At 16.6% G+C, this 23,348-nt stretch overlaps 4 protein-coding genes across 4 annotated transcripts, besides 22 other annotated features; 1 reads left to right on the top strand and 3 right to left on the bottom strand. All coding sequences in view use genetic code 6, as the record gives it.

Moving 5' to 3' along the window:
- Window positions 1-2,252: 2,252 nt before the first annotated feature.
- Window positions 2,253-2,287: a microsatellite.
- Window positions 2,288-3,591: 1,304 nt separating this feature from the next.
- Window positions 3,592-3,661: a microsatellite.
- Window positions 3,662-4,413: 752 nt separating this feature from the next.
- On the bottom strand, window positions 4,414-5,517 carry IMG5_111990 (hypothetical protein; the record flags this gene model as incomplete). Its single annotated transcript, XM_004034793.1, has 2 exons — window positions 4,414-5,210; window positions 5,508-5,517. 2 exons carry the CDS (start codon window positions 5,515-5,517, stop codon window positions 4,459-4,461), a joined length of 762 nt encoding a protein of 253 aa, XP_004034841.1. The 3' UTR covers window positions 4,414-4,458.
- Window positions 5,216-5,254: a microsatellite.
- Window positions 5,458-5,488: a microsatellite.
- Window positions 5,518-6,435: 918 nt separating the features above from the next.
- Window positions 6,436-6,494: a microsatellite.
- Window positions 6,495-6,641: 147 nt separating this feature from the next.
- Window positions 6,642-6,698: a microsatellite.
- A 1,322-nt stretch (window positions 6,699-8,020) lies between these two features.
- Window positions 8,021-8,059: a microsatellite.
- Window positions 8,060-8,115: 56 nt separating this feature from the next.
- Window positions 8,116-8,206: a microsatellite.
- A 693-nt stretch (window positions 8,207-8,899) lies between these two features.
- Window positions 8,900-8,989: a microsatellite.
- Window positions 8,924-8,993: a microsatellite.
- A 1,368-nt stretch (window positions 8,994-10,361) lies between these two features.
- On the top strand, window positions 10,362-13,635 carry IMG5_111980 (hypothetical protein; the record flags this gene model as incomplete). Its single annotated transcript, XM_004034792.1, has 7 exons — window positions 10,362-10,392; window positions 10,438-10,662; window positions 10,717-11,300; window positions 11,347-11,738; window positions 11,795-12,012; window positions 12,856-12,867; window positions 13,595-13,635. 7 exons carry the CDS (start codon window positions 10,362-10,364, stop codon window positions 13,633-13,635), a joined length of 1,503 nt encoding a protein of 500 aa, XP_004034840.1.
- A 233-nt stretch (window positions 13,636-13,868) lies between these two features.
- IMG5_111970 (hypothetical protein) lies at window positions 13,869-17,077 on the bottom strand (the record flags this gene model as incomplete). The annotated part of the gene is made up of 6 exons (XM_004034791.1): window positions 13,869-14,162; window positions 14,271-14,344; window positions 14,389-14,914; window positions 15,429-15,785; window positions 15,825-16,057; window positions 16,186-17,077. 6 exons carry the CDS (start codon window positions 17,075-17,077, stop codon window positions 13,992-13,994), a joined length of 2,253 nt encoding a protein of 750 aa, XP_004034839.1. The 3' UTR covers window positions 13,869-13,991.
- Window positions 14,171-14,262: a microsatellite.
- Window positions 14,180-14,251: a microsatellite.
- Window positions 16,086-16,164: a microsatellite.
- Window positions 16,107-16,148: a microsatellite.
- Window positions 16,138-16,176: a microsatellite.
- Window positions 16,142-16,172: a microsatellite.
- Window positions 17,078-19,638: 2,561 nt separating the features above from the next.
- Window positions 19,639-19,677: a microsatellite.
- Window positions 19,654-19,701: a microsatellite.
- An 86-nt stretch (window positions 19,702-19,787) lies between these two features.
- Window positions 19,788-19,834: a microsatellite.
- Window positions 19,835-19,979: 145 nt separating this feature from the next.
- On the bottom strand, window positions 19,980-21,140 carry IMG5_111960 (hypothetical protein; the record flags this gene model as incomplete). Its single annotated transcript, XM_004034790.1, has 3 exons — window positions 19,980-20,176; window positions 20,247-20,743; window positions 20,854-21,140. The coding sequence occupies 3 exons, from the start codon at window positions 21,138-21,140 to the stop codon at window positions 19,980-19,982; spliced, it is 981 nt and encodes a 326-aa protein (XP_004034838.1).
- Window positions 21,141-21,649: 509 nt separating this feature from the next.
- Window positions 21,650-21,695: a microsatellite.
- A 514-nt stretch (window positions 21,696-22,209) lies between these two features.
- Window positions 22,210-22,250: a microsatellite.
- Window positions 22,211-22,257: a microsatellite.
- Window positions 22,258-23,348: the final 1,091 nt, after the last annotated feature.

The following is a 23,348-nucleotide window of genomic DNA, read 5'->3' as shown; positions in this document are numbered from 1 at the left end:
GCAAACAAATGCCCTATTAAATAAACTGTAAAAATAATTCGAAGTAATTTAAAAAGAATATAGTATAGATTTTAGTTTCCTTTTAGGGAAAAATAATTTATGTATTTTTATATTAAAGTAAACACACTCTTTATTTTTAATAAAATTAATAAATTTATTATTTGTAATAGGCCTTTATATTACATATAACTTATATATAAAGGAGTGAATCCTAATATATCATATTTGAAATCTGAAAAGAAATATCTCTTTATTATTTTATTCCTATTCATTTAACAAAATCCTTTATCATAATAACCTAAATTAAAATTTAGTAAAATCCATAAAATGTTCACAATAAATGAAATTTGGTTAAAAACAACCCTTTTTTTATTAAATGAAATTTTTTAAAATTATAGTTTTTTAAAAAAATAAATAAAATAAAACCATTTAAATCCGTAATATTGAACAAAAGTAGAATTGGCAGCTGCTTCTATTGGTAAATATACTATTTGTCCTATTATTGTGATTATATATATGATTTCAAAAGGTACTATTTTTAAACTATTAGGGGATTATATAGGAAATAAGAAAAAATATTTAAAAATATATGAAAATTAGTTTTGTTATATTTTTTATTCATTTTGTTAAAGAAGTGAACTTTTAGTGTTTTAAAATAAATAACATGTTTTATCATTTATTAAAGAAATTTATAATTTATTTAGAGTGTTATTTCTAAAAAATCCACTTTTTTATTTAAGTTTTTTAATAAAGTTAATTACTTTGAATTACTTTAGCATGAATTTCATTTAGTTAGTTAAATGAATATTAACCGCTTTTTTTTTATAATTTTATATAGTATTGTTTATATTTAAACTATTATCATTAATTTGTTATATATGAGAATTTGATTATTATTGACTAGAAGAGATTAAATTATCATTAATGAGAGTTGTTATTTTTTTAATTTTTTGTATTTTTTTTATTTGTTCTTAAAATTAATTTAATTTATTTTAACTTCTATTACTTCTTCTACTTCTTCTGGATATAAACATTTTTTTAGAATTGTATTTTTCACTCATTTGTTTGTTACATGTATTTTATAAGTTTATTATTTATTATGAAATATTCCTTTATATGTCGAATTCGCTACATATTTCTGATTACTCAGGTTGTATAGGGGGTTATATTGGATAGGGTATTTTAGGATTATGGAATTTTTATAGTATTACTTTTGGATTTATATTATTATTATAAGACAATTGCATTTTATATATTTATTGTTTAATAATTTTTTAAATTTTTTTTATTTTTTATTTTTTTATATAAATTACTTTTAAAAAAGATACGGTAAAAATTTATAAATAAGTGATTTTAAACGGCATTTTTTTCACACATAATATTTAGCAAAATTTATATATATAACTTTATAATTAATGCTAACTTTTTTTTAAAGTATATATTCTTTTCTTTAATTTTAATATATATTCATTTATAAAAAATAAATTTTTGAAAATTTATTTAATATTATAAAAAAATATATACAAGTAAAAAAATCAATTAATTATTCATTTTTATATATATAATCAATTTCAAAAAAAAAATCCAATAAAAATAGATATAAAAATAACCATAAATACATGAAAAACTGAATATTTTTTTTTTTAATTAACATTTTTTATATTATATTAGTAATTACAATATAATTTATCTTTTTCATTTGTAACATTTTTAATGTCTTATATTAATTATGAATATATTTTTTCCTATTCATGTACTTTTTATACTAACTTTTCATATTCTTCTTTATAATTTATTGTAATACTACTATTCATTTGTTTATTTAAGTTAAAATTCAAATTGTCATTCCACTCCATTATTTACTTATAATTATTTTTAGATCTGTATACCGTTCCTGTATCAAATTAACTGATTGTATGAATTTAAGAAGATCCAACAGATTGATTATTTAATGGCAATGACATTTAAAAATTAATGCTATCAAAATTATTAACAAAATGATCATCGTTATTTGAAATTTTGATTATTATTTTTTAAGAACTTTTTGTATTTTTTTTCCAAAAACCTTAATCAAACTGCTATTTTTTATGATTTATTTCAAAATTTATTTTTGCGTATATTATTTCAAACTAATCATTGAATAATTTATTTATATTATCATTTTTATATGTAAATGTGATTATTTTTTATTTTTCTGTTTCTATAACACATGCTTATGGATTAATTATATACATAAAAGGATTAGTTGATTTTATTTTAATTGCTATATTTTAATTTGTTATATTTTTTATTATTAATGAACTTTATAATAAATTAACTTCACTTCCATCATTTAAATTATTTTCAAATTTTAAATATTATTTATTTAATAAAATCATTTTTTGATTTTAAATAAATATTAATATAATAATTATTTTTTATAAATAAAAACTTTTATTTCTAAATATATAAAAATACTATTTTTATAAAATAAAATTATTTAGTAGTAAAATATGAAAAATTCATTACTTAAAAATATTTTTTTTTAATTTTTATTATAAGAACTCTAACAAATTAAATTAAATATTATAAAGTTTTAAATTTATAATAAAATTAAATTTTATTTAATTATTCGAATCATTTATTTGTTTATATAATATTAATTTACTCATGATTATTATAAAATATAAATCATAAATTAATATTTTATATAATATTTTTATTTAAAATACAATAAAAAAATAATACAATTAGAAAAAAGTAGATAAGAATTACATTTTCATATATAATATTTTTTTTTAATAATAATTTAATTTTATATATTTTAAAGAAGTTTTTAAGTCGAAAATAACTTTACGAGGAAATTTATTATGTAGTTTAATATAAATAATATCAAATTAAATAGATTTTATAAATATTTTAAAATTTTATAATAGGATTTCATATTTTTTACAAACAATACAAATAAAAAATTATTTTATAAAATAATTTAAAATAAGTTTTCTATAATAAACAAAAAAGCTCAAGTAAAAACAAAATATAATAATAAAAATATATATTAGAAATAAAAAAAAATATATATAAGCAAACGTTTATTCAATAAAATATAATAAATAAATGGATAATAGAGATATTAACCCTCGAACAAGTGTAACTAGTTAAGGATATAGAAAAACAATACGATAAGAAGCAGAATCTAATTTTTAATTTAATAAAGATCTATTCATAAATTCATTTTAATAAAAAGGCTATTAATTTTAAGATATGATTCACATAAAAAGTCTTATATTTAAATAAGTATCGAGTTCTTCATATGAGACATATCTTTGTTTATTCCAAAAATGGGAATAGGAAACATAATCTATAAATGTTGAAATTTTTATTGAAAAAGTAATAGAAAATATAAAAAATTTACATTTGGATAATTAAGAAGATAATGCAGAATATTAAACACTATATCATTTTATTTAGACAATTTAATAAATGATTAGTGATATAAAGACTGATAGAATAAATATTAATGAAAAAAATAATACTTTATAAATGTATTATTTAAAAGACATTTCATGTGCAACAGAAATTTTTAAACATTATAAGTAAAAAAAATTAAAAATATTTTCTATATAAAAAGAAATAATAATATTTATTTATATTTATTAAATAAAAAAAAGAATAAAATTTAAAGCAAGTCCAATAAATAAATAAAATGAAAGTAAATAAGCTGAATCACTAAAAGAAACTCCTAATTTATAATTTAGAAGTATATATGAGGCTGGATTTAGTAATGTTTGGTCATGTGATGTGAATTAGAATTTATAAATTATAGAGTTATTGATACTTGGGAAATTAAAAAACTCTAGATACTCATCAGTTCACGAAAGTGATGATTATAAATAACTTTGTACTTTATTAATTCCTGTTGATAAAATTTATGAAAGTATCCATTATAAGGAATTCGAAAAAGAATTAATTCAAACCAAAATTTAAGTTTAATTTAAAGATTTGAGTTAAAATGCTCCTTTTGATGGCTTTACTAACATTATTTTAAAATTCGATATTTATTTAGACAAAGAACAAAGAATTAATATTCTTGAATATTTAAAAGAATATTATATTAAAGAAGCTACTACAATCAAATAATCTATTATGGACAGAAAAGCTATTATTAAAGATATAATTGAACCTTTTAAAAGTTGCATAGAGTATAATGATTAGAAAGGTATCTAACCAATTACTTTTTAATAAGATAGAGGTGCTTGTACTATTGATAAATGCAATATATTTTGAAAAAAATAATTATATATATATATATATATATTTAATTTTAAATTTTATTTAATATTTTTTTTTAAAAATAAAATAAAAATAATAGTGAAAAAAAAAATATTTTAGTTTTATTTTTTATACACACATACATGTAAAAAAAATTATCAAATAATAATATAGATAATTCTAAATAAATAAAGTTTATATATTTAATCAAAATTTCAAACTATTAATTTTTTAAGAAACTTGATTTAAATCAAACCTAGTCTATTTGTTATAATCAACTGCTCCTTTAATAACATCAACAATAATTTAATTATTAATAATATTTTCCCATCCTTTTTCAAAAGGACTTTTTTCTTATGACAAGTTAATAATTATTCTATTTACAGATTCATTTTTCCAAGCCCTTTCTTCTAAAAATATTTCATAAACCATAATACCTAAAGACCAAATATCTGATTTAAGGTAACTCTTTCCATCAATAGCAGTTTCGGGTGCTGCATATCTTGCTGTAAAAGCAACAGTTATATTGAGTGTTTTTTCTTTATTTTCTAGAAGTTTTGCAATTCCTAAGTCTGTAATTTTCGCATTTAATTTTTTATCAAGAAGTATATTCGATAATTTTAAATCTCTATGTATAATATCAGAACCATGAAGAAAATTAACACCACTAATAATCTATTAGCAAATATTCAATTTTGTTTTTAAATCAATTTATTATATTTTTTTCCCGAAAATAAATTAGTCTAAATTTTATTCCATTTTTTCCATTATTATCCAACAGAGTAATTTATTTTACCTTATTTATTTCAAAGATATTCCGTACATTATTATCATTTATGGATGTCGACTTTTCGACATTATCGTTATTTCTTCTTCCATTGAACCTAATTCTTCGTAACTTAAAAGCATTTCTTTTATTGCTACGTCTATATTTTACCATGTACCACCGTATACAGTACCTTAGTTTTTTATAATTATTTATTTTTATATAATTATTTATTTTCTTTCTTTTTTTACCATATCCACCTTATCCTAATAAATCATGATTATTAATTGTAACTTTTTCTATATCTATTATATTTAATGCCTTTTATTATAATCTACTTTTTGTTTATATAAACTAATCATTTTCTTTTGAATCGCAATTAAATGAAGATGTTTATGAAGGAAAATTTGATTGTATTTATATTTAATATTAATTATGAATATTTTATTATTATGTATTTTATTATATATGAGAATTATATTATTATTACTATTATTCATTTTTTTTTAAATCTAATAATGGTTATGTTTATATTTCAGTGTAATCTTCTTAACCAATATTCATCTAAATTGGGTTTAAATAGCTTTTATTTTCTTGCTATATTTATGATGATAAATATTTTTTTGATGTATTGTTATTTTATTTTATTATATTAGTATTTTATGTCTTTAATAATTTTGAATTTGATGAAAACTCTTTATTTTATTGAATTTTAAATAGAGGCTTTTCTTCTATTCTAAAATTTTTCATGCTTAATTTTTATGTATTATTTGTTTATTTTTTTTAAAAAGATTTGTTTTAAAAATGTTCATCAATCATTTATGATTCTTTACTTTATTATGTTTAGTTTTCCTAAATATTAAGATTTATTGGAGTTGGAGTATCGGAAAGATCTTTTGTAAGCTGAATTTTCATCTTCTCTGTTTTTTCTATTTCCTCACTTATTTACTTTTTTTAAGAGGCTTTTTAAATATATTGATCACCTTAATCCTCTGTTTATTATATTTCAATTTGACTACTTAATTACTTTTAAATTTTTAATTGTCCGGACATTTTTTTCATAATATTCTTTTCTTTTTCGTCTATTTATATTATTGGTTATTTTTATACATTGTCTTATTCTAAAAATATAAATTTTTCTTTTTATGCAACTTTACCTTTAGTTCGAAGTTTTGAGGAAGCTTATTTACTCATCTTTTTAATTTTATTTTTATCAATAAAGTTCTAGTAAAAAAATGCTTTTTTCTTTATTAATGAAATTGTATTTTAAAGTCAATTAAAGAAAGTTAGTAATAAATTTATTTTTATATTAAAAAAAATAAAATAAAAAAATATTTTATTCTTTTAAAAAAATTATATATAAATATCAAAAATATAATTTTATTCTAAATTACTAAAAAATTATAAATAGTTATAGAAAAATAATTTAAAAAATTAAACATTATATATTTTAAAAATATTTAAGAAAATAATTTAATATATATGTCTTAAATGCTTTTAAAACAATAAAAATTTTGTTTTAAATTAATATTATTATATGTATTTCAAAGAAATAAATAATTTTAATTGATAATTAAGTATATTTTATGTAAATTTTTATATAATAATATTTATAAAAATTTCAAAGAATATTTGTAAATGAGTATTTAAAATAAGATTATTTTAATTAAGTATTAAAAATTATATATATTTACTAATATGAATTTACTATATAAAAATACTTAATAATTTATTTAAATTATAATTATAATTGAGTGAAAACTTTTTAATTCAAAAATAGCAAATATAGTATATCTTTTATTTAAGATATTTTTATATCATTAATTTTTTTCTTAAAAATAATAAAAAACATAGTTATAAATATTATTTTTTATTGGTATTTAAATCTCTTAATTTTTACGAAAAAAATAATAAATAGCAGAGAAAATTAGAATATAACAAAATGTTATATTGCACAATTTTTAAATGAATATTAAAATTAAAACCTCAGGAAAAAAATATAGTACAATTGATATTTAATTGATACAGACAGTAGAAGTTATATTACCAATATATAAAAAATTTAGTGTTTGTTAATATAAATAATTTTATAAGATAAAGTAGTTTAAAAATATAATATAAAACTAATATTTTTAGGGATATTAAATAGAAATTTCATCAATTTTTGGTTGAAGTACAATGTTTGAATATATATAATTGTAATTAATAAATATAGATGATTCCAAATAAGCATTAAAATACTTGCTTGATATATAATATTATTAATTATTTTAGAAAAAATGAAAAAAATAAGCTAATGTGAAATTATATTTATTATTATAAATTAAAAAAAAATGAAAAAATTACTATTAATTTATAATATTAATATATTCTTAGTATTAATAACATATATTAATAAAAAATTTTATATCTAACTATAATTATTTATTATTGTTTATGCTTAAAATTGTGACCTTAAAGGAGGACTAATGTTATTTAATGTTTAAATTAAAAAAAGAGTGATTTATTATAATTAATTTTTAATTTAAGATGAAAGAACTAAATATATAAAATTTGTATAAATAATAAATTTAAATTTATATATTTTATATGTATAAATTTATTTTGAAGCATATATTTATTAATATTAAAATTAATTTATTTGATTTATTAAATGATATTAGAATTATTATATTTAAATTATTGATAGATTTAAAAGAAAATAAAAATAATAAGTATGTTAATTGTCGAAAATATAAAATTAAATTGAAAAATGGAATTTTTAATAGTTTGAATTTTATGTAAATAAAAGCTATAATATTTAAATTTGAAATAATAGAATAAATTATAATAATTTTATTTTCATTATTATAAGATAAAATCAAATTTTTATAATTATTTAAAATTTTTATATATCTAAATTTTAAATTATTATATATAATATTAATATATATATTTTATTATAATAATTATAAAACAAAGTAATATTATTATATAAATAAAAAAAAAATATTTAAATTTCTCTATATTATTAAAATATATTATAATATATAAAATATTTATTTAAAAAATCTATGATATTTAACCTCTTAAGTTAAAAAAATAAATTATTATATCTTTAATAAAAGAATAATAATATTAATAATAATAATAATAATAATAATAATAATAATAATAATAATAATAATAATAATAATAATAATAATAATATTTTTCTTTTTTTATCAAAAATAAATTAAATTTATTTTTTTAAAAATTCATATAATAAGTAATTTCTATATATAAAAACATTTATGTAATAAAATTGGATTCAATAGTAAAAATTTCTTAGTTAAGTTTTTAAAAAAATTTCTATAAAGAAGACTATTATTAAAATAAAGAAGAATACGAAATAAACATAATAATATTTTTATTCATTAAAAACTAAAAATAGAAAACAAACTCTAATAAAAATTTTAACTTTTAAAGCTATAAAAAATATAAAATAAAAAAATACTAAAGCTTTTCTATAGATAAGAAAGTAATGAAAAATATATATCTATAATAATTTAGTATTAATAAGTAAAATAGAAATAATCTTGGTATTTTTATAATCGGCTTATAATATTAAGTTTTAATATACTTAAATTTATTAAAAAAGCTGTTAATATCTAACTTTGGGATAATATAGGATACAGATATTAATTGCATAAGGTTATAGTAAAATAATTATATAAAAAAATTAAATAATAAATATAAATATAAATATTAATTTTGTAGATATTTCTTTAATAATAGTAATTTTATATCAAGATATTTTTCAATAAATAAATTAACCTTATAAACTTAAAAAAAGAATAAATAAAAAGAATATCGTAATTTTAAGATAATTTTAAAATAATAATTAATTTTTAATTTTTAAAAATATTTATAGATATATATTAAAACATATATATCTATAAATATATATTTATATATTAATATATATATATATTTATATTTATATATATATATATATGTAAATGTTATTTTTACAAATGGAATATTTGTAATTTTTTTTAAATTCTTATTATGTTGACATTTTTTTAATTAAATTATATAAACTAATTTAATAATATATATCAAATTAAAATATTATTTTATTATTTTAATTTTTTAACTAAATCAAATAATAATATAAAAAAAATTACTTTTTTTAAAATTATAATAAGATTTTGACATAAATAATATAAAAAAATTGTTTTAATTTTTTTCTATAAAATAATTTATTAAATAACTAACATTAAATAATTAAAACCTTTTACAATCTATTTTGCAAAGAAATAGATATATGTTTAAAAATTAATAATTTTTTTTTTTATTAAATTCTGTTAATCCTTAAATTTCATCATCTATATTTGTTTAAGAAAATTCTTTATTATTTAGAAGATAAGAATGATACTCCAAGTAGTGTTATTACTATCAAAAGAAAATAATAGATGATTATTAAATCCATGTAATTGATAAAAATCAAAAATACAGTTATAAAAAATTTTTGATAATTTTTTATTTTATAAAGCAAAATTTAAATTTTTTTTTTTATTTAATTTTTTAATTAAATTAAAATAATTTTTATTAAAAAAAATATGTCGATTTAATAAATAGATTGTTTGGAATAAAATAATCTTTAAAAAAATATAAATAAAGAACTTTTAAAATAAAAAAGAAAGAATTTTTTATTTATAGATAAAAAATAACTTGAATAAATTTAAAAGTTAATAATAAAATTAGATTTATCAATTTAATAAAAAAAATCCTACAGATTTCTTATTGATGGTTTGCTTTATAGATAAATAAGATTAGATATAGATGAAGAAAAAGAAGAAAAAAGTTTATTTTGTAAATTTGGACTATATAAACATCCTACATTTGGACATGTTTTATATAGTTTTGTACGATAATTCATACTTTTTTAGTGTTTTTTGAACCTGTAAATTAATATGACTAAAGTGTAAGTCATAAATAATAAAGCATACATATTATACTTGAATTTTTTATTCTATAATTCCAATTAATCGATATTACATTAGAAATAATACACAGGATTTCTTTTATTAAATATAAAAAATATAACAAAAAATAAGTGATTTTAAAAATGAAAATCTTTATTATTAAAACTTTGATATTTACAATAATATCTTTAGATTTATTAATTTATACTATCCATATTCCTAAATAAATTATTGTTAGATTTGGTAGAATTTTCAGACCGATATAAATAATTATGAATTCACAAAATATAAGCAGAATTTTCTAAAGTATTATGTATTCAAGTACTACTTTTTTAGTTATAATAATTTTTTATGCCATTATAACATTTTTTTGGGCTTTTATGGGAATAAATATAATGCATGGATTAGATAATACTAATGAAGATTGTATAAAACAAATATTTTTAATTTTTTTTTTTATTATTTTATTAGAATATGCTTATGATTATAAAAATATTTTCAAAACAGCAAATGCTTTATATATTATTAGTACTCTTGACTTATGGCCATAAATAATGTTACCTGTTTTGAATGTTTCTAAATTCTATGTTTTATATTATATTCCATATTTAGTTTTGTTTTTACTTTTATTTTCACCTATACCTATTGCAGTATTATATAATGATTTTACTTAACATAGATTAAATTTATTATTGAGTAAATAAAAAAAATTATAGTATTCATGTTTCAATATATAAATAAAAAAAAAAGTTGATAGAATAATTAGAAGAGAAGCATTAATTTATTGTTTTAAATGCCTTTGTAATAAAAAAAAGATACTTAAAAAGAAGAAATTTATTAGCTTTTTTGAATATGTTTATGGAAAAGTAGAAGTATGGGAATAATCTTAACATTTAGCTTAATAATTATGGAATGAAATTTCTTAATAAAATATTTAATAAACTAATTTTATTGATATTAGTTAATTTTTAAATTTACTTGATATTACTGAATAAAATACATAATTGTCTCTTTTAAAAATGAAACCATATAAATTTTGGATTATTTTCAGACAATATTTGAATAATAAGTTTAAACTTTAATATTTTATATTAGAAAAAAAATGTATATAATTAATATTAGTTGTAGAAATTATTGCATTTGTAAATATTATAATAAATTTTGTTGCTTATCATTAAAAAGTTATATAATTAGTATATTTTTGTTCAATATTAGAATCATTTGTCTTATTAGTAAATGTTTTTGAGGCTTTTGCTAAAATTATTGTTTTAGGCGTATAAAAATATTTCAATAATAATATAAATCAAATAGATTTTTTAAGCATATTATTTTAAGTAAATATATATATTTTTTTATTTTGTTTTAAATAAAAAATACAAGTTCTTATATGATAATTATGGTAATAATGTAGTAGAACATAGAATTATTAAAATGTTTAATGCTATAAGATTATTAAAAATAAAAAAAATAATTAAATTATTAAAATATCTTAAATATATTAGAGATAGAAACATAATGCAATATTTTTCAAATTTATATATAATAATTTAAAGAGTCCAAAAATTAATATCTTAAATATTCATTTGTATACCCATAGTATTAAGATTTTCAATTATTCTTTTTGTAGCTTTTTATATTTATTCAGTTATTGGAGTCGAAATTTTTACTACAATTCATCCCAGAAAGTATAATTAAAACTCTAAATACACTAGTTAAATGTGCTCTATTTATTAAATTTAAAATAAGGAAAATTAAGATTTTGATTCTTGTAGGTAAAAACATAATTTTTTGTTTTTTTTGTTTTGTTTTAAATATAATATATATTAAGTTATGCTAATTTTAATTCTATTTAAGGCGCTTTTTTAATTTTACTTTAGGTTTCGATTTCAGCAGGATGGAGTTAAATTTAATTTGATTATGCTTATAAATTTGATAGTTTTTTTTTAAGTTTATTATATTTTAATACTTTTAATTTTTTTTCTATATTTATTCTTTCTTTAATAAGTGGTAATATGTGGGAAATATTTAAATTAATAGGTAAAAAGGGTACTTTAAAAATATAAACTAGTCATTAATTTGATCTTCTATAGAAAAAAAAAGAATAAATTTAAGATATTAAACAAGATTAAAAACCTAATTAAGCATAAAGATAAATAACATACAAAAAATATAGCATAAGAAATGAAAATATTAGTCTTTATTCATAAAATTAGTAAATAGAAAAAAGGATTATGAAATCATTAACAACAAATGAAAATGATTTTAATAGTAATAAAATAATTTTAATTGATTTAGAATAAGATAAAAATTATAATGAAGTTAAGATAATTCCTAATATTAATACAAATTAAAATAATTTACCATTAACTAAATTATAATTATGGAGATAAAAAATAAAAGCTTTATTAAAAATATAAAGAGATAATAAATAAAAAGAAGAAGAACTTTAGTTTTATTATTATGATAATAAATAATTAATTAACTTTTACAAATAAAACTTGATTTTATTAAAACATTGTAATTAAAATGATAAAAAATAATAAAATTTTTAAATTTAAGATAAACCTAATAATGATTAAATTGAAATTTTCGGAAAAGAAATATTTAATTATTTATAGAAGGAAAAAATAAATAATTTAAATAAAGAAATTAATACTAAAAATTAGTAAAATATTATTAATAATGCCCTTCTTTAATAATTAGATATATCTAAAATTCAAAAAACAGAATTTTAATTTTTTAAAGATAAATTCGGATAAGAACTAGGTGATATTTTAGAAAATATTTCCTTAAATAGCTTATGGAAATAATAATCCAGCTATTTATTTCATTTCTAAAATATCTTAAAGTAAAAATATAATTATTAAACATTTATAATTAATATATTAGGTTCAATTATATGTAAATATAATTATTTATCCAAGTATATTGTGATTTAGAAAAAAGTTTAATAGTTTAATTTTAAATAATTATACCGATTTTAAAATACTTTATTAAACTGAATAAAACAATTGGTTTACTATTAATGATGTAAATGGAAATTATTAAATATAAGATTAGTTGATAGGACCATGGAATTATTTTGATAAAATATTTGAATAAGAAGAAACATAAATATATATATTATAAAATTTTACAAATAGAAAATCATGTTTAGATATTTTATTTGCTAATTTTTTCAAATAATAATAGGGTTTTTCAAATAATTTTTATTTTAAAAGTCTGGAATTTTCATAAATTTGTGAAGGAAATATTATTTTTATACCATTTATAAATAATAAACAGTAAATAATTTAATAGAAAATAAAATAAATAATATAAACTTCTAAAGTATAATAAGGCTTAAAAGATATTATTGAGTAAGAATCTTTTGCAATAAATAGTATTTAAAAAGGTTTTATTGTTATTCATTTAATTTAAAATATTTTAGATAATAAAACATAAATAATTTAATCTGATTATATTTAAGTAATTAATGAATAATATTAAAATATAGCTATAAATAATTAAAAACTTAATTAATAGTAATCTTTAGAACTAATTAAAGATATAAAAAATATTATAAAGCTTAACAAACATAAGCTTTTTAAAAAAATAACACAATATTTCTTTTATAAAAAATATTTAGAAGAATATGAAGGAGATGATGAAATAAAAGATAGCAAATGAGCATTTATTACTCATATATTATTGTATATTTATAATTTTTTGATTTCAAAAATAATTAAAGTTTGCTAAAAATTATTGACATATTAAATAATAAAACAGATTTTATTTAATATAAATAATAAAATCATTATTATTTTTCCCTTTTTTTCATGTAAAAATAGAATATGTATATCAAAAAATTAAAACATATTTAATATTTTATAAATTAATTTATATTTATTATATAAAAAATTAAAATATTAAATATTTAAATAAAAAATTGGCATTGACACACATATATATTTTTTTATTTTTTTCTCTAAATTAATAAAAATGAATGCACATATAAATACTTTTATAAAATAAAAATATCGTAATCAAAGTTTAGATTTTTTGAGTTATTCATCTTTAACAGCTTAAGCTTAAGCATCAACTCTATGTTGTGATTTGGCACCTAAAATATTTCCTCCCCAAGTTTTTCTTAATTCTTCATTATTGTTATAGTTAGTTAAGAAGGTGCTAGCTAAATTATCAAGAGCAACTTTATCCTTTAAAAATTTATTTAATATATAATATATATATATATATATATATATATATATATATATATATATATATTATATATATTCATATATATTTCATTTATATATTTTTACTTCAGGTCTAACACTTGTAAGAGCAACAGCAGTAGCAGTTTTTTTATTAACTAATTAACCAAGAGCTGCTTTACCTATATAAAAAATTTATTAAAGCGAAAGTATTAAAATAATATACCTTTAACTAAAGCATAAGGAATTCCTTATTTTCTACATAGTTAAGGAAGGAAAATAACGATTTCAATAGGATCAACATCATGAGCAATAACTACTAATCTGGCTTCTTTATTTTCAACTAAAGTAGTGATGTGATTCAAACCGTATTTTAAAACAAAAGGTTTCTTTTAATCAACTTTTTTTCCTTAAGCTTTGTTGTTAGCAGCTTCAACTAATCTTTGTTTTTTTTCTTAAGGAGTTTCAGGTTTGTATTTTTAAAGTAATTTGAACAAGTTAGTTGAATGGTTTTTATCTAAAGTACGAGAGAATTAATGGATTTAAGGAGGTACTTTAAGTCTTTATAGTAAAATACGTTTTTATCTTTAAAGTGTTACATATTTTTGCCATCTTACAAATCTGGTTAAATCTCTTTCGGGTTAAATATCTCCTCCTACTCTGAAACTTCTAGGTCTGCTTTGGAATAAGGGGTTTCTTTTTTTTTCTACTTTTTTGTTCGCTTATTTAGTTACTTTCTTGGGAGCTTTAGGCTTTTATTATATAAAATATATTTTTTAATTGTTAAAATTTTGCTTTTTTATATATTTACCATATTTTTTTTTTTTCTTTTATTTTTATTTATTAGTTTTTTTAAAAAGTATTATTTTTATTTTTTTAATCTTTCTTTCTTTCTTTGATATTTTTTTTTTTTTTTTAATTTATATTTTTATACTTTAACTTTCTAAATAATTTTGTAAAAAAAAGCAAAAAAGTTAATTTTCAATTATATAAAATATAAATATTATTATTTATTTATTTAATAAAATATAAAATATTATAAACAATTTAATTTATTTTATTAATTAGATATTTACAAATTTAATATATATTTTTTTTTATTTTAAACACAAAATAAATAAATTTTTTTAATTTTATATTTCTGATGTTAAATGAATATAAAAAAAGAAAACAAAAATAATTTTAAAAAATTACAAAACAAAATAAATCAAATATTTTTCAAAGTTTATTTTCTCTTTATTTTAAAAAATGAATTAAAAGTTAGACTCCGAAACCAGTCATTCCAGCACTCAAATGTCCTTAATCAGATTTACTTTCAACAGGTCCAGCAATATCCAAATGAACCCACTTTACATCTTTTTCAACAAAATTTTCCAAAAATGCCGCAGCTGAGCTAGCTCCTCCGTACCTAGACTTCCCACTATTAGTTAAATCACTAAAAGTTCCTTTCATTTATTTTCTATGAGAACTATGAATAGGTAATCTCCATAACAATTCCCCTGTAACTTTACTTAAATCTTCGAATTCTTTACTCAAATCATCACAATTAGAAAACAATCCAGCCATTTCTTCACCTAAAGCGACAACACATGCTCCTGTTAAAGTCGAAAGTTCAATCATAGTCTATAAATAAATAATAATAAAATAAAATATATATTATACTTTGGGTTTATATTTTTATTAAGTCCAACTCATACAATCTGCTAAAACAAGCCTTCCTTCAGCATCAGTATTTCCGATTTCAACAGTAAGCCCTTTATGACTTTTAATAATATCAGAAGGTCTATAACTATTTGAAGAAAGGAAATTTTCAACAACACCCAAAGTACAAGTTAAATTTACTTACAAATCTAATTCAACAGCTGCTCTAAATGCACTTAAAGTACTAATAGCTCCTATTAAAATATATTTTAAATAAAAAAAATATTATATATAAATAGATACATATATAAATATATATAAATATATATAAATATATATATATATTTATTTATTTATATATTATTTATTATTTTTTTTTTACCACATTTATCCTAATACATTGTTTCCATAAATCCTGTAGGTTTAATATTTAAACCACCAGCGTCAAAGCATACACCTTTTCCAATAAAAGCAATATCAATGTCTTTGCTTTTCTGGTTTCCTCTATATGTGAGATTGATTAAAGTCGGAGGATTCTATGAAGCTTTTCCAACTGCATGTATTAAATTTAAATCTTATTTTAATAATTCATCTCCTTATATATATTCTAAATGGATTTTTTAAAGATTTTACTAATGCAAAATTTTGCATTCATCCAAAATAAAAGATGTAGTAACCACATTTGCCCTTAAATTACTTAATTAACGCGCATATAAAGTATAAAAAGCAACTTTTTAGGCAAAATCAATTTCTTCTTGGCTTGAATTTGGTATATTTATATCTTAAACTGGTTAAAATTTCAAATCATTATTTTCTTAGTCTTTTTCAGATTCTTAATTTACTAAAGCTTTTTCTTCCTAAACAAGTTTAAATTTGTAATTTGCTAATAAAAAACCTTTCAAAAAATGCTAAATTTCTTCTTATGAGAAATCTTGATCAAATAATAAATCTACTTAATCGATTTGTTTTGAATGTAAAGCTCTTACACATTAAGCTCCTTATGAAAATAATTTATTTAATTTTTTTTTCTAATCTTCTTCTTGTATACAAAAATTTACTAATAATTAAGTTTATGTAGAAGGGTAAAGCCATTATTATTAATTTTATTTTGTCAATTATTTATATTAAAATTAGTTAAAGTCTTACTCATTTAATTGCTTTTTTATTTGTATTTTGGTCGGATATTTCTGGTCTTAGAATGTTAATTAAGGGAATGCAAATGTGGATTGTTTTTGGAATGAAAAATAACGAACTTATTTGAATATGTTTAGCATTTATTTTTTTATATTTTACTGTAATATCTTGATGTAGTTATTTTTATCTTTTTAGATTTTTTTATTTTTTTTTGTATATATAAAAAAAAAAAATATCTTAAAAAATATTATTTATATATGTAAAAAATTTAATAGAAATATTCTAAAAAATTAAAATATATAAAATCATATATAATTAAACAAAGAATAATAATCTAATAATATGCAAAACTAGTCAATTTATGTTTAAGTATATAATTCTTATAACATAAATCTTTTTAAATAATCAATCCAAAATTCAAAAACATTTTTACTAATTTTAATGAAAAAATGTATTGCTAAAACATCAAAAATTGAATAAATTTCAAACTCATCATCGAAAAAACATAAAATATACTAAATAAAGATACCATCTTTTGCTAATCTTTTATACTATTAATTTATTTAACCATTTTCCTATAAAATTTAATTTTCCATATATTCAAAAAACTTTTATTGAAATAATTAAATGTTCTCAATAATTTTCTTTTCATTTTATTTATTAATAATTAATTACTTAAGTTTAGAAAACTTAATTTCTATTTATACTAAATATGTTTAAAAATATTCAATCACATCTTTATTACAACAATATTTACTAGCAAAATTTTCCAAATTATTAGCAAGTTTTTCACATAAAACACCATTTTTTACTTTTTTCTAAAGAAAATCCTTAAATTCTCCCACCTTTAAATTTCCATATAAAAAATTCAAAAAAAAATCAATAAAAAGACTCAAATTGAAATCCTAAGTACCTTCGAAATAGACCATAATCTATTTATTTTTTTACATTTCAGATACTAAAAATTCTTTGAAATTCTAATCGCTTAAAATCTTATCATGTTCGAATAAAAAGAACCTACATTTTTCCATTTTTTCTAAAATTTCATAATATATTTTTTATTAAACATTCTATATTTTACATACCTCAAATACACTAAATTTCAGTAAAAAAAAATCTACAATACTCATTTAATAATTTTATCTAATTTTTTCCGCAAAAATACCAAAATGCTTATAATTTCCTAATAAAAAATACTATATAGCTTCTAAAATATCATCTTTTTATTACAAAACTTATTCTCTAATGTCTATTTGATAGTCTGAATTTAAAAAATTAACTACACTTTCAAGAATAGCATTAATTCTGGTAAACCCTCCTAATTCTTCTACTAAATTTTTCGAAGAAAGAACCTATTAAGCTTTTTGATGAAACATTTTTTGAAAAATTTAACTATTAATTTATTATTAATTCAATATCTAAACGCATAAATCACACACAAAATTTTATATTTTCTCCGAAACTTTGAAATTCTTAAACTCTTCCGAGTTATTTTTTTATCCAAATACTCTCTAAATAAATGCAATAATATGAAAAACAAATTAATCAGCATTTAAATTAGAATTAATAATATATTCTTAAAAAAACTATTCGTTTTAAATACTTTAATAAAGCTAATTTCTAAATAAAGGAATACATTCTTAAATACTCAATTTATATTAAATCTTATATTTATCAATATTATCGCCTTTCTCGCCTATTGTTGAATCTTTTATATTCATTTTTTTTTATATTTATTATTAAATATAAAGTGAATTTTTCTACATGTCTATTTTTAAAGGCGATTTTAGAGGTGAAAAAATTTTTTATTAGTATTTATTAATAGAAGGCAATTTTTTTTCTTAAAAAATGATTGAGTTTTTATTATATTAAATTTTTCCATTAGAATTATCTTCATCTATTTCAATATAAGAAGGCATTTTGTAATTATTTAATTATCTCTCAGGACTTTTTTAATCAAGTTATATATCAAATTAATTATGTTTCCATTATTATTATTTTGAAGGACTATTAGTACTACTCATATTATTAATATAAGGTCTAAAATTAGCTCCATTTTAATTCATTTGAGGCTCTATTACAATTTTTTTTAAATTATTATCCCTTACATATTAGTAATATTTATTATAAATCTTTTTATTATGTTCTTAACTTTATCTTAAATTAGCAGAATCTAATTCAGGCATTTTTTTCAAATAAGAGTCATTTTTTATAGCCTAAGTTCTACATTAGAAACCAATCTTTGTATTAGCAAATTAGTATTTTAATTTGTCTTATTTATTTTCGAATTCAACTCTTGATTTTTACTCATCCAATCTTACAAAGTCTTGTTTTTTTTTTTTTTCAGGTGAAAATTATAGCATATCAGAATTTATTTAACAACAAGATAGTTGTTTTGTTTGTTAGTTATAGTTGTCTTTATATTAGTTTATATATGATTTTTAGTTATTATTTTTAGATATTTTTTGTGTTTCAAATTCAATAATAGTTAAACTTAAAATCTTTTTTTTTTATACAGATGATTGATGAAATTCTAAATTTTCTAAGTTCTAGTCAGATGGCTACTTTTATATTTACTGGAGTTGATTTAAAGATTAAATTCTAAATTATTTTGCTTGCATCTTTTTATTTTTTGAAATTTGATTGCTATTAATTAAAATTAATATATATTAATCTTTATGAGTAAAAAATATTATGGCTATTTATTTAATTGATATTTTTTATTTATGATGTTTTTTATATTTATTAGTTTTCTATAATTATTTTTTACATAAATAAAAATAAATATTTTTTTTTCAAAATAATAAGATTAAAATTAATATAATAAATAATTTATATATACACGTATTTTTTTTTTTAAATAAATTTATTTTTAAATTAATCTTTTTTTAGAATTATTGAATTTTAATTAAATATCTTTCATCTAAATTTAACAAAAAAATAAAAATACTTTAATAATAAATAAAAATATATATTTAATTTAAATACAACATTCTTTAATATCATTATTAATATTTTTTTTGTTTTTTTGTTAAATTATTATCAATTAAGTTCATTTAATTCTAAAGCAAGAAGTTTTCTTTTCATCCCGCATTCTTCCAAAAGTTTTTGTCCTTATTCTACTAAAGCCTAAACTTCATCATTTAAACTATTTAATAATAACAGTACTAAATCAGATTCATAAGTTCTTAAATTTTTAATAGAAAATCCATTTAAAAGTTCAGCCACACATTCATAACCTTATATAAAAAAAAAGGTATAAATTAAAACAAAAAATATTGAAATATATATATATATATATATGGATACTTAATTTTCTAACGTCATTAATTTTATCATTAACCATTTTTTTATAACAAGAGCTTACATGCTCATATAATGTTCCAGCCCCTTCACAAAGCAAAAATTTAGTAAGAGCTTAGATTGTTTATTTTCTTACTTTAGAATGTTAATGCTCTAGATTTTTAGCTAATGATTTCACTATACCTAATCCATGGAACCCTATATAATGTTTTAAATGAATAGAACATTCATCTAATAAAATGGCAGCCGATTTTTTAACTTCAGGATATTAATCTAACAAAATTCTAGATACTGCTACTGAAAAATCCCCTACAATAGGTACAAAGTCTAAAGCACGCTATTTTAATATAGCAGTCAATATTAAAACGATTTAAAGGCGTATTTCTTCACCTATTTTGTTTTGTTTTGTTAATTAAAGTTTATTATTTTAAATTTACTATGCTCTGCGTAAGGTAACGTATTTATCCTTTAAGATAATTTTTAGATTATTTATATATTTATATCTTTATCAATATCTGTAATATTGTTTTCTTTTACTTTTTCAAAATATCTTTTGTATTTAATTTGGTTATTAGAATTTATTTTTTTTATTTTTTTTGATAAAATGTTTTACTTTTCAATTATATTTAAAGCATTAGTTCGGTTTTTTTCGACTTAATCATCTATAGCTCTAAGTAGATTTTTAATTAAATTTGTTTGAAAAAATTAAATTAAATCATGGATAGGAGTATTTACACAAAATACTTATTTAAAAATGTTATTCAAACCCCTAAATCTAATATTTCTATCCTTTTATGAATTAATAAGAAAAATAGTTATTTTTTATTTTTTAATTACATCGTCAATTATACAATTTATATCTCTTTAATAAGTTTTTAAAATTTCTTCGTAATTTTCCATTTTTTATTTTGATATAAGAGCTATTTTTTTGTTTTTATTAAGTAAAATTTTTAAAAATTTTAATTTCTAAAATTGATTTTTAATTTAAATATAAATAATTACTTTATGTAAATATAACTATATTTATAAAAATTAATAAAAAGGAAAATTTATAAAACCACATAAAAATTAAAATAGTATATATAAAAAATAAAAAAATAAAATAAAGTTAATGTTCAATTTTAAGTTTAATATATAATATAAAATTTAGGACTAATACATTAGTTGATAATTTATTTTTTAATTTTTTTAAAAAAAATTGATAATAACATAAAATAAAAAAATACTTAGCTAAAGCAATATTAATAAAAATATAAATATCATTTTATTATTAAATAAACAAAAATTATAATAACATAATTAAAAATTAATTTAATTAATATATAAGATAAGTATTTAAGTTATAAGAATTAAAAATAATAATATTTACTATTATATTTTGTTAGTTAAAATTGATTAAAAAATATATTATTTAATTAAATAAATCTTCAATAATTTAATTAAAAAATACTTCAAAATCATAATAATTAAAAATGTTTTTCTATTTAATAAGTTTTTTTAATATAAACCTTATCCAATATTAATTTTAAATATTTTTCATAGGACATATAAAAATATAATATTTATATAAATTTAATTAATATTAATATATTCTTTTTAAAACTAATATAACTGAAAAAAATTAATTGTTTTTATATAAAATAAAAAAACTAGCTAAATTACTTTTTGAATTTATATAAATAAAAGATATTAACGTTAATTTTATAATTTATATAATTTAGCAAAAAAAATAAAAAAAATATTTTAATAAATTAAATTAAATTTAACAAAAAAATGAATAAAAGAAAATTTATAACTAATGCAATATTAAGCTATTATTAGGCTTTTGATAATTTCTTTTAACTAGAGAATTGCCTTTCTTATATATTTGAAAATGAAAACGGTACTAATATATAAACTAGCATATAATAACTATGCTTACAAAACAAAGTAAAATAAAATTTAAAATATATATTTTTTTTATACTTCCAAAAAAAAAAAAAAAAAAAAAATAAAAAAAAAAAAAAAAAATAGTAAATATAAATAACCTAAAACAATAACTAAAATATTTTAGAAATGGATAAATAAAATAAAGCATCTTTAGATGATTCTTTCTGTTTTTAAAATGACTATATGGACATTTAGAAGAAACTTAAATATTTCTAAGAAGAAAACTCATTAGATTATAACTAATATAATAGAGCATCTTGTAAAAAGCTTTTAGAAAATCCAGAAATTCCTAAAAGAACTAAAAAATATAAGAAAATCTCTAAATAAAAACCTAAGCTTTTCCCATCTGTTAAAATAATTGATGGTATTAAAACTTTCGTCTGTGTTTGCTGTAATAAATAATTCAAGACTAGATAATAATTAGGAGGACATAAAGCTAGAACTCATCCTTATGCCCCATGCTAAAGAACTGAAAGAGAATAGAAAAAAAATAAAAAGAATAAAAAATATAGTCATAGTCATAAACTTCAGATTACGAATGATGAATAATTTATATTTTACTAAAAAAAATCATTTTTTTTTATTAAACTTTTATTTTCAATAATGAAATAATACTTATCTATAATTATTTAGTGTTTTTTATATATTTGTTGTTTTTTTTTATAAAAAACAACAACAAAAATTAATTATTTAAAATTTTATGGTTATTATAAAAATAAAATTCTTACTGATTTTTAGTAATTTATAAAAATAAATTAATTAAATATTTATATATAATTTTAAAAAATATCTTATATTTTATTATATATTATTGTAAATAAACAAAATAGATTAAATTTATATTAAAAATTAAATTGTTATTATTTTTTCAAAGCCTAAGATTTTCAAATATTCCTAATTAATAGAATTTAAACCATTTACTTTAAAAATAATACAATTTTATTAATTTTTTAAAAAATACATTTAAAATTAAACTAATAAATTTATTTATTAATACTTTATATAAGATATTTATTTATTTTTTTTAAAAAAAAATATATTTATATCTATTTTATTATATTATCTATAATAAAATATGCTTTTTTTTTTGCGACTTTAATTAATACATATCTTTTTTTATATCTTAAAAAATTTAATATTATTAATCAAATAACTTAAAATCATAAATAATATCATTTT

The sequence above is a fragment of the Ichthyophthirius multifiliis genome (genome assembly GCF_000220395.1).
Source record: "Ichthyophthirius multifiliis unplaced genomic scaffold scaff_1120509250915, whole genome shotgun sequence".
Lineage (NCBI taxonomy): Eukaryota > Ciliophora > Oligohymenophorea > Hymenostomatida > Ichthyophthirius > Ichthyophthirius multifiliis.
This window is presented reverse-complemented; position numbering and strand designations above follow the sequence as displayed.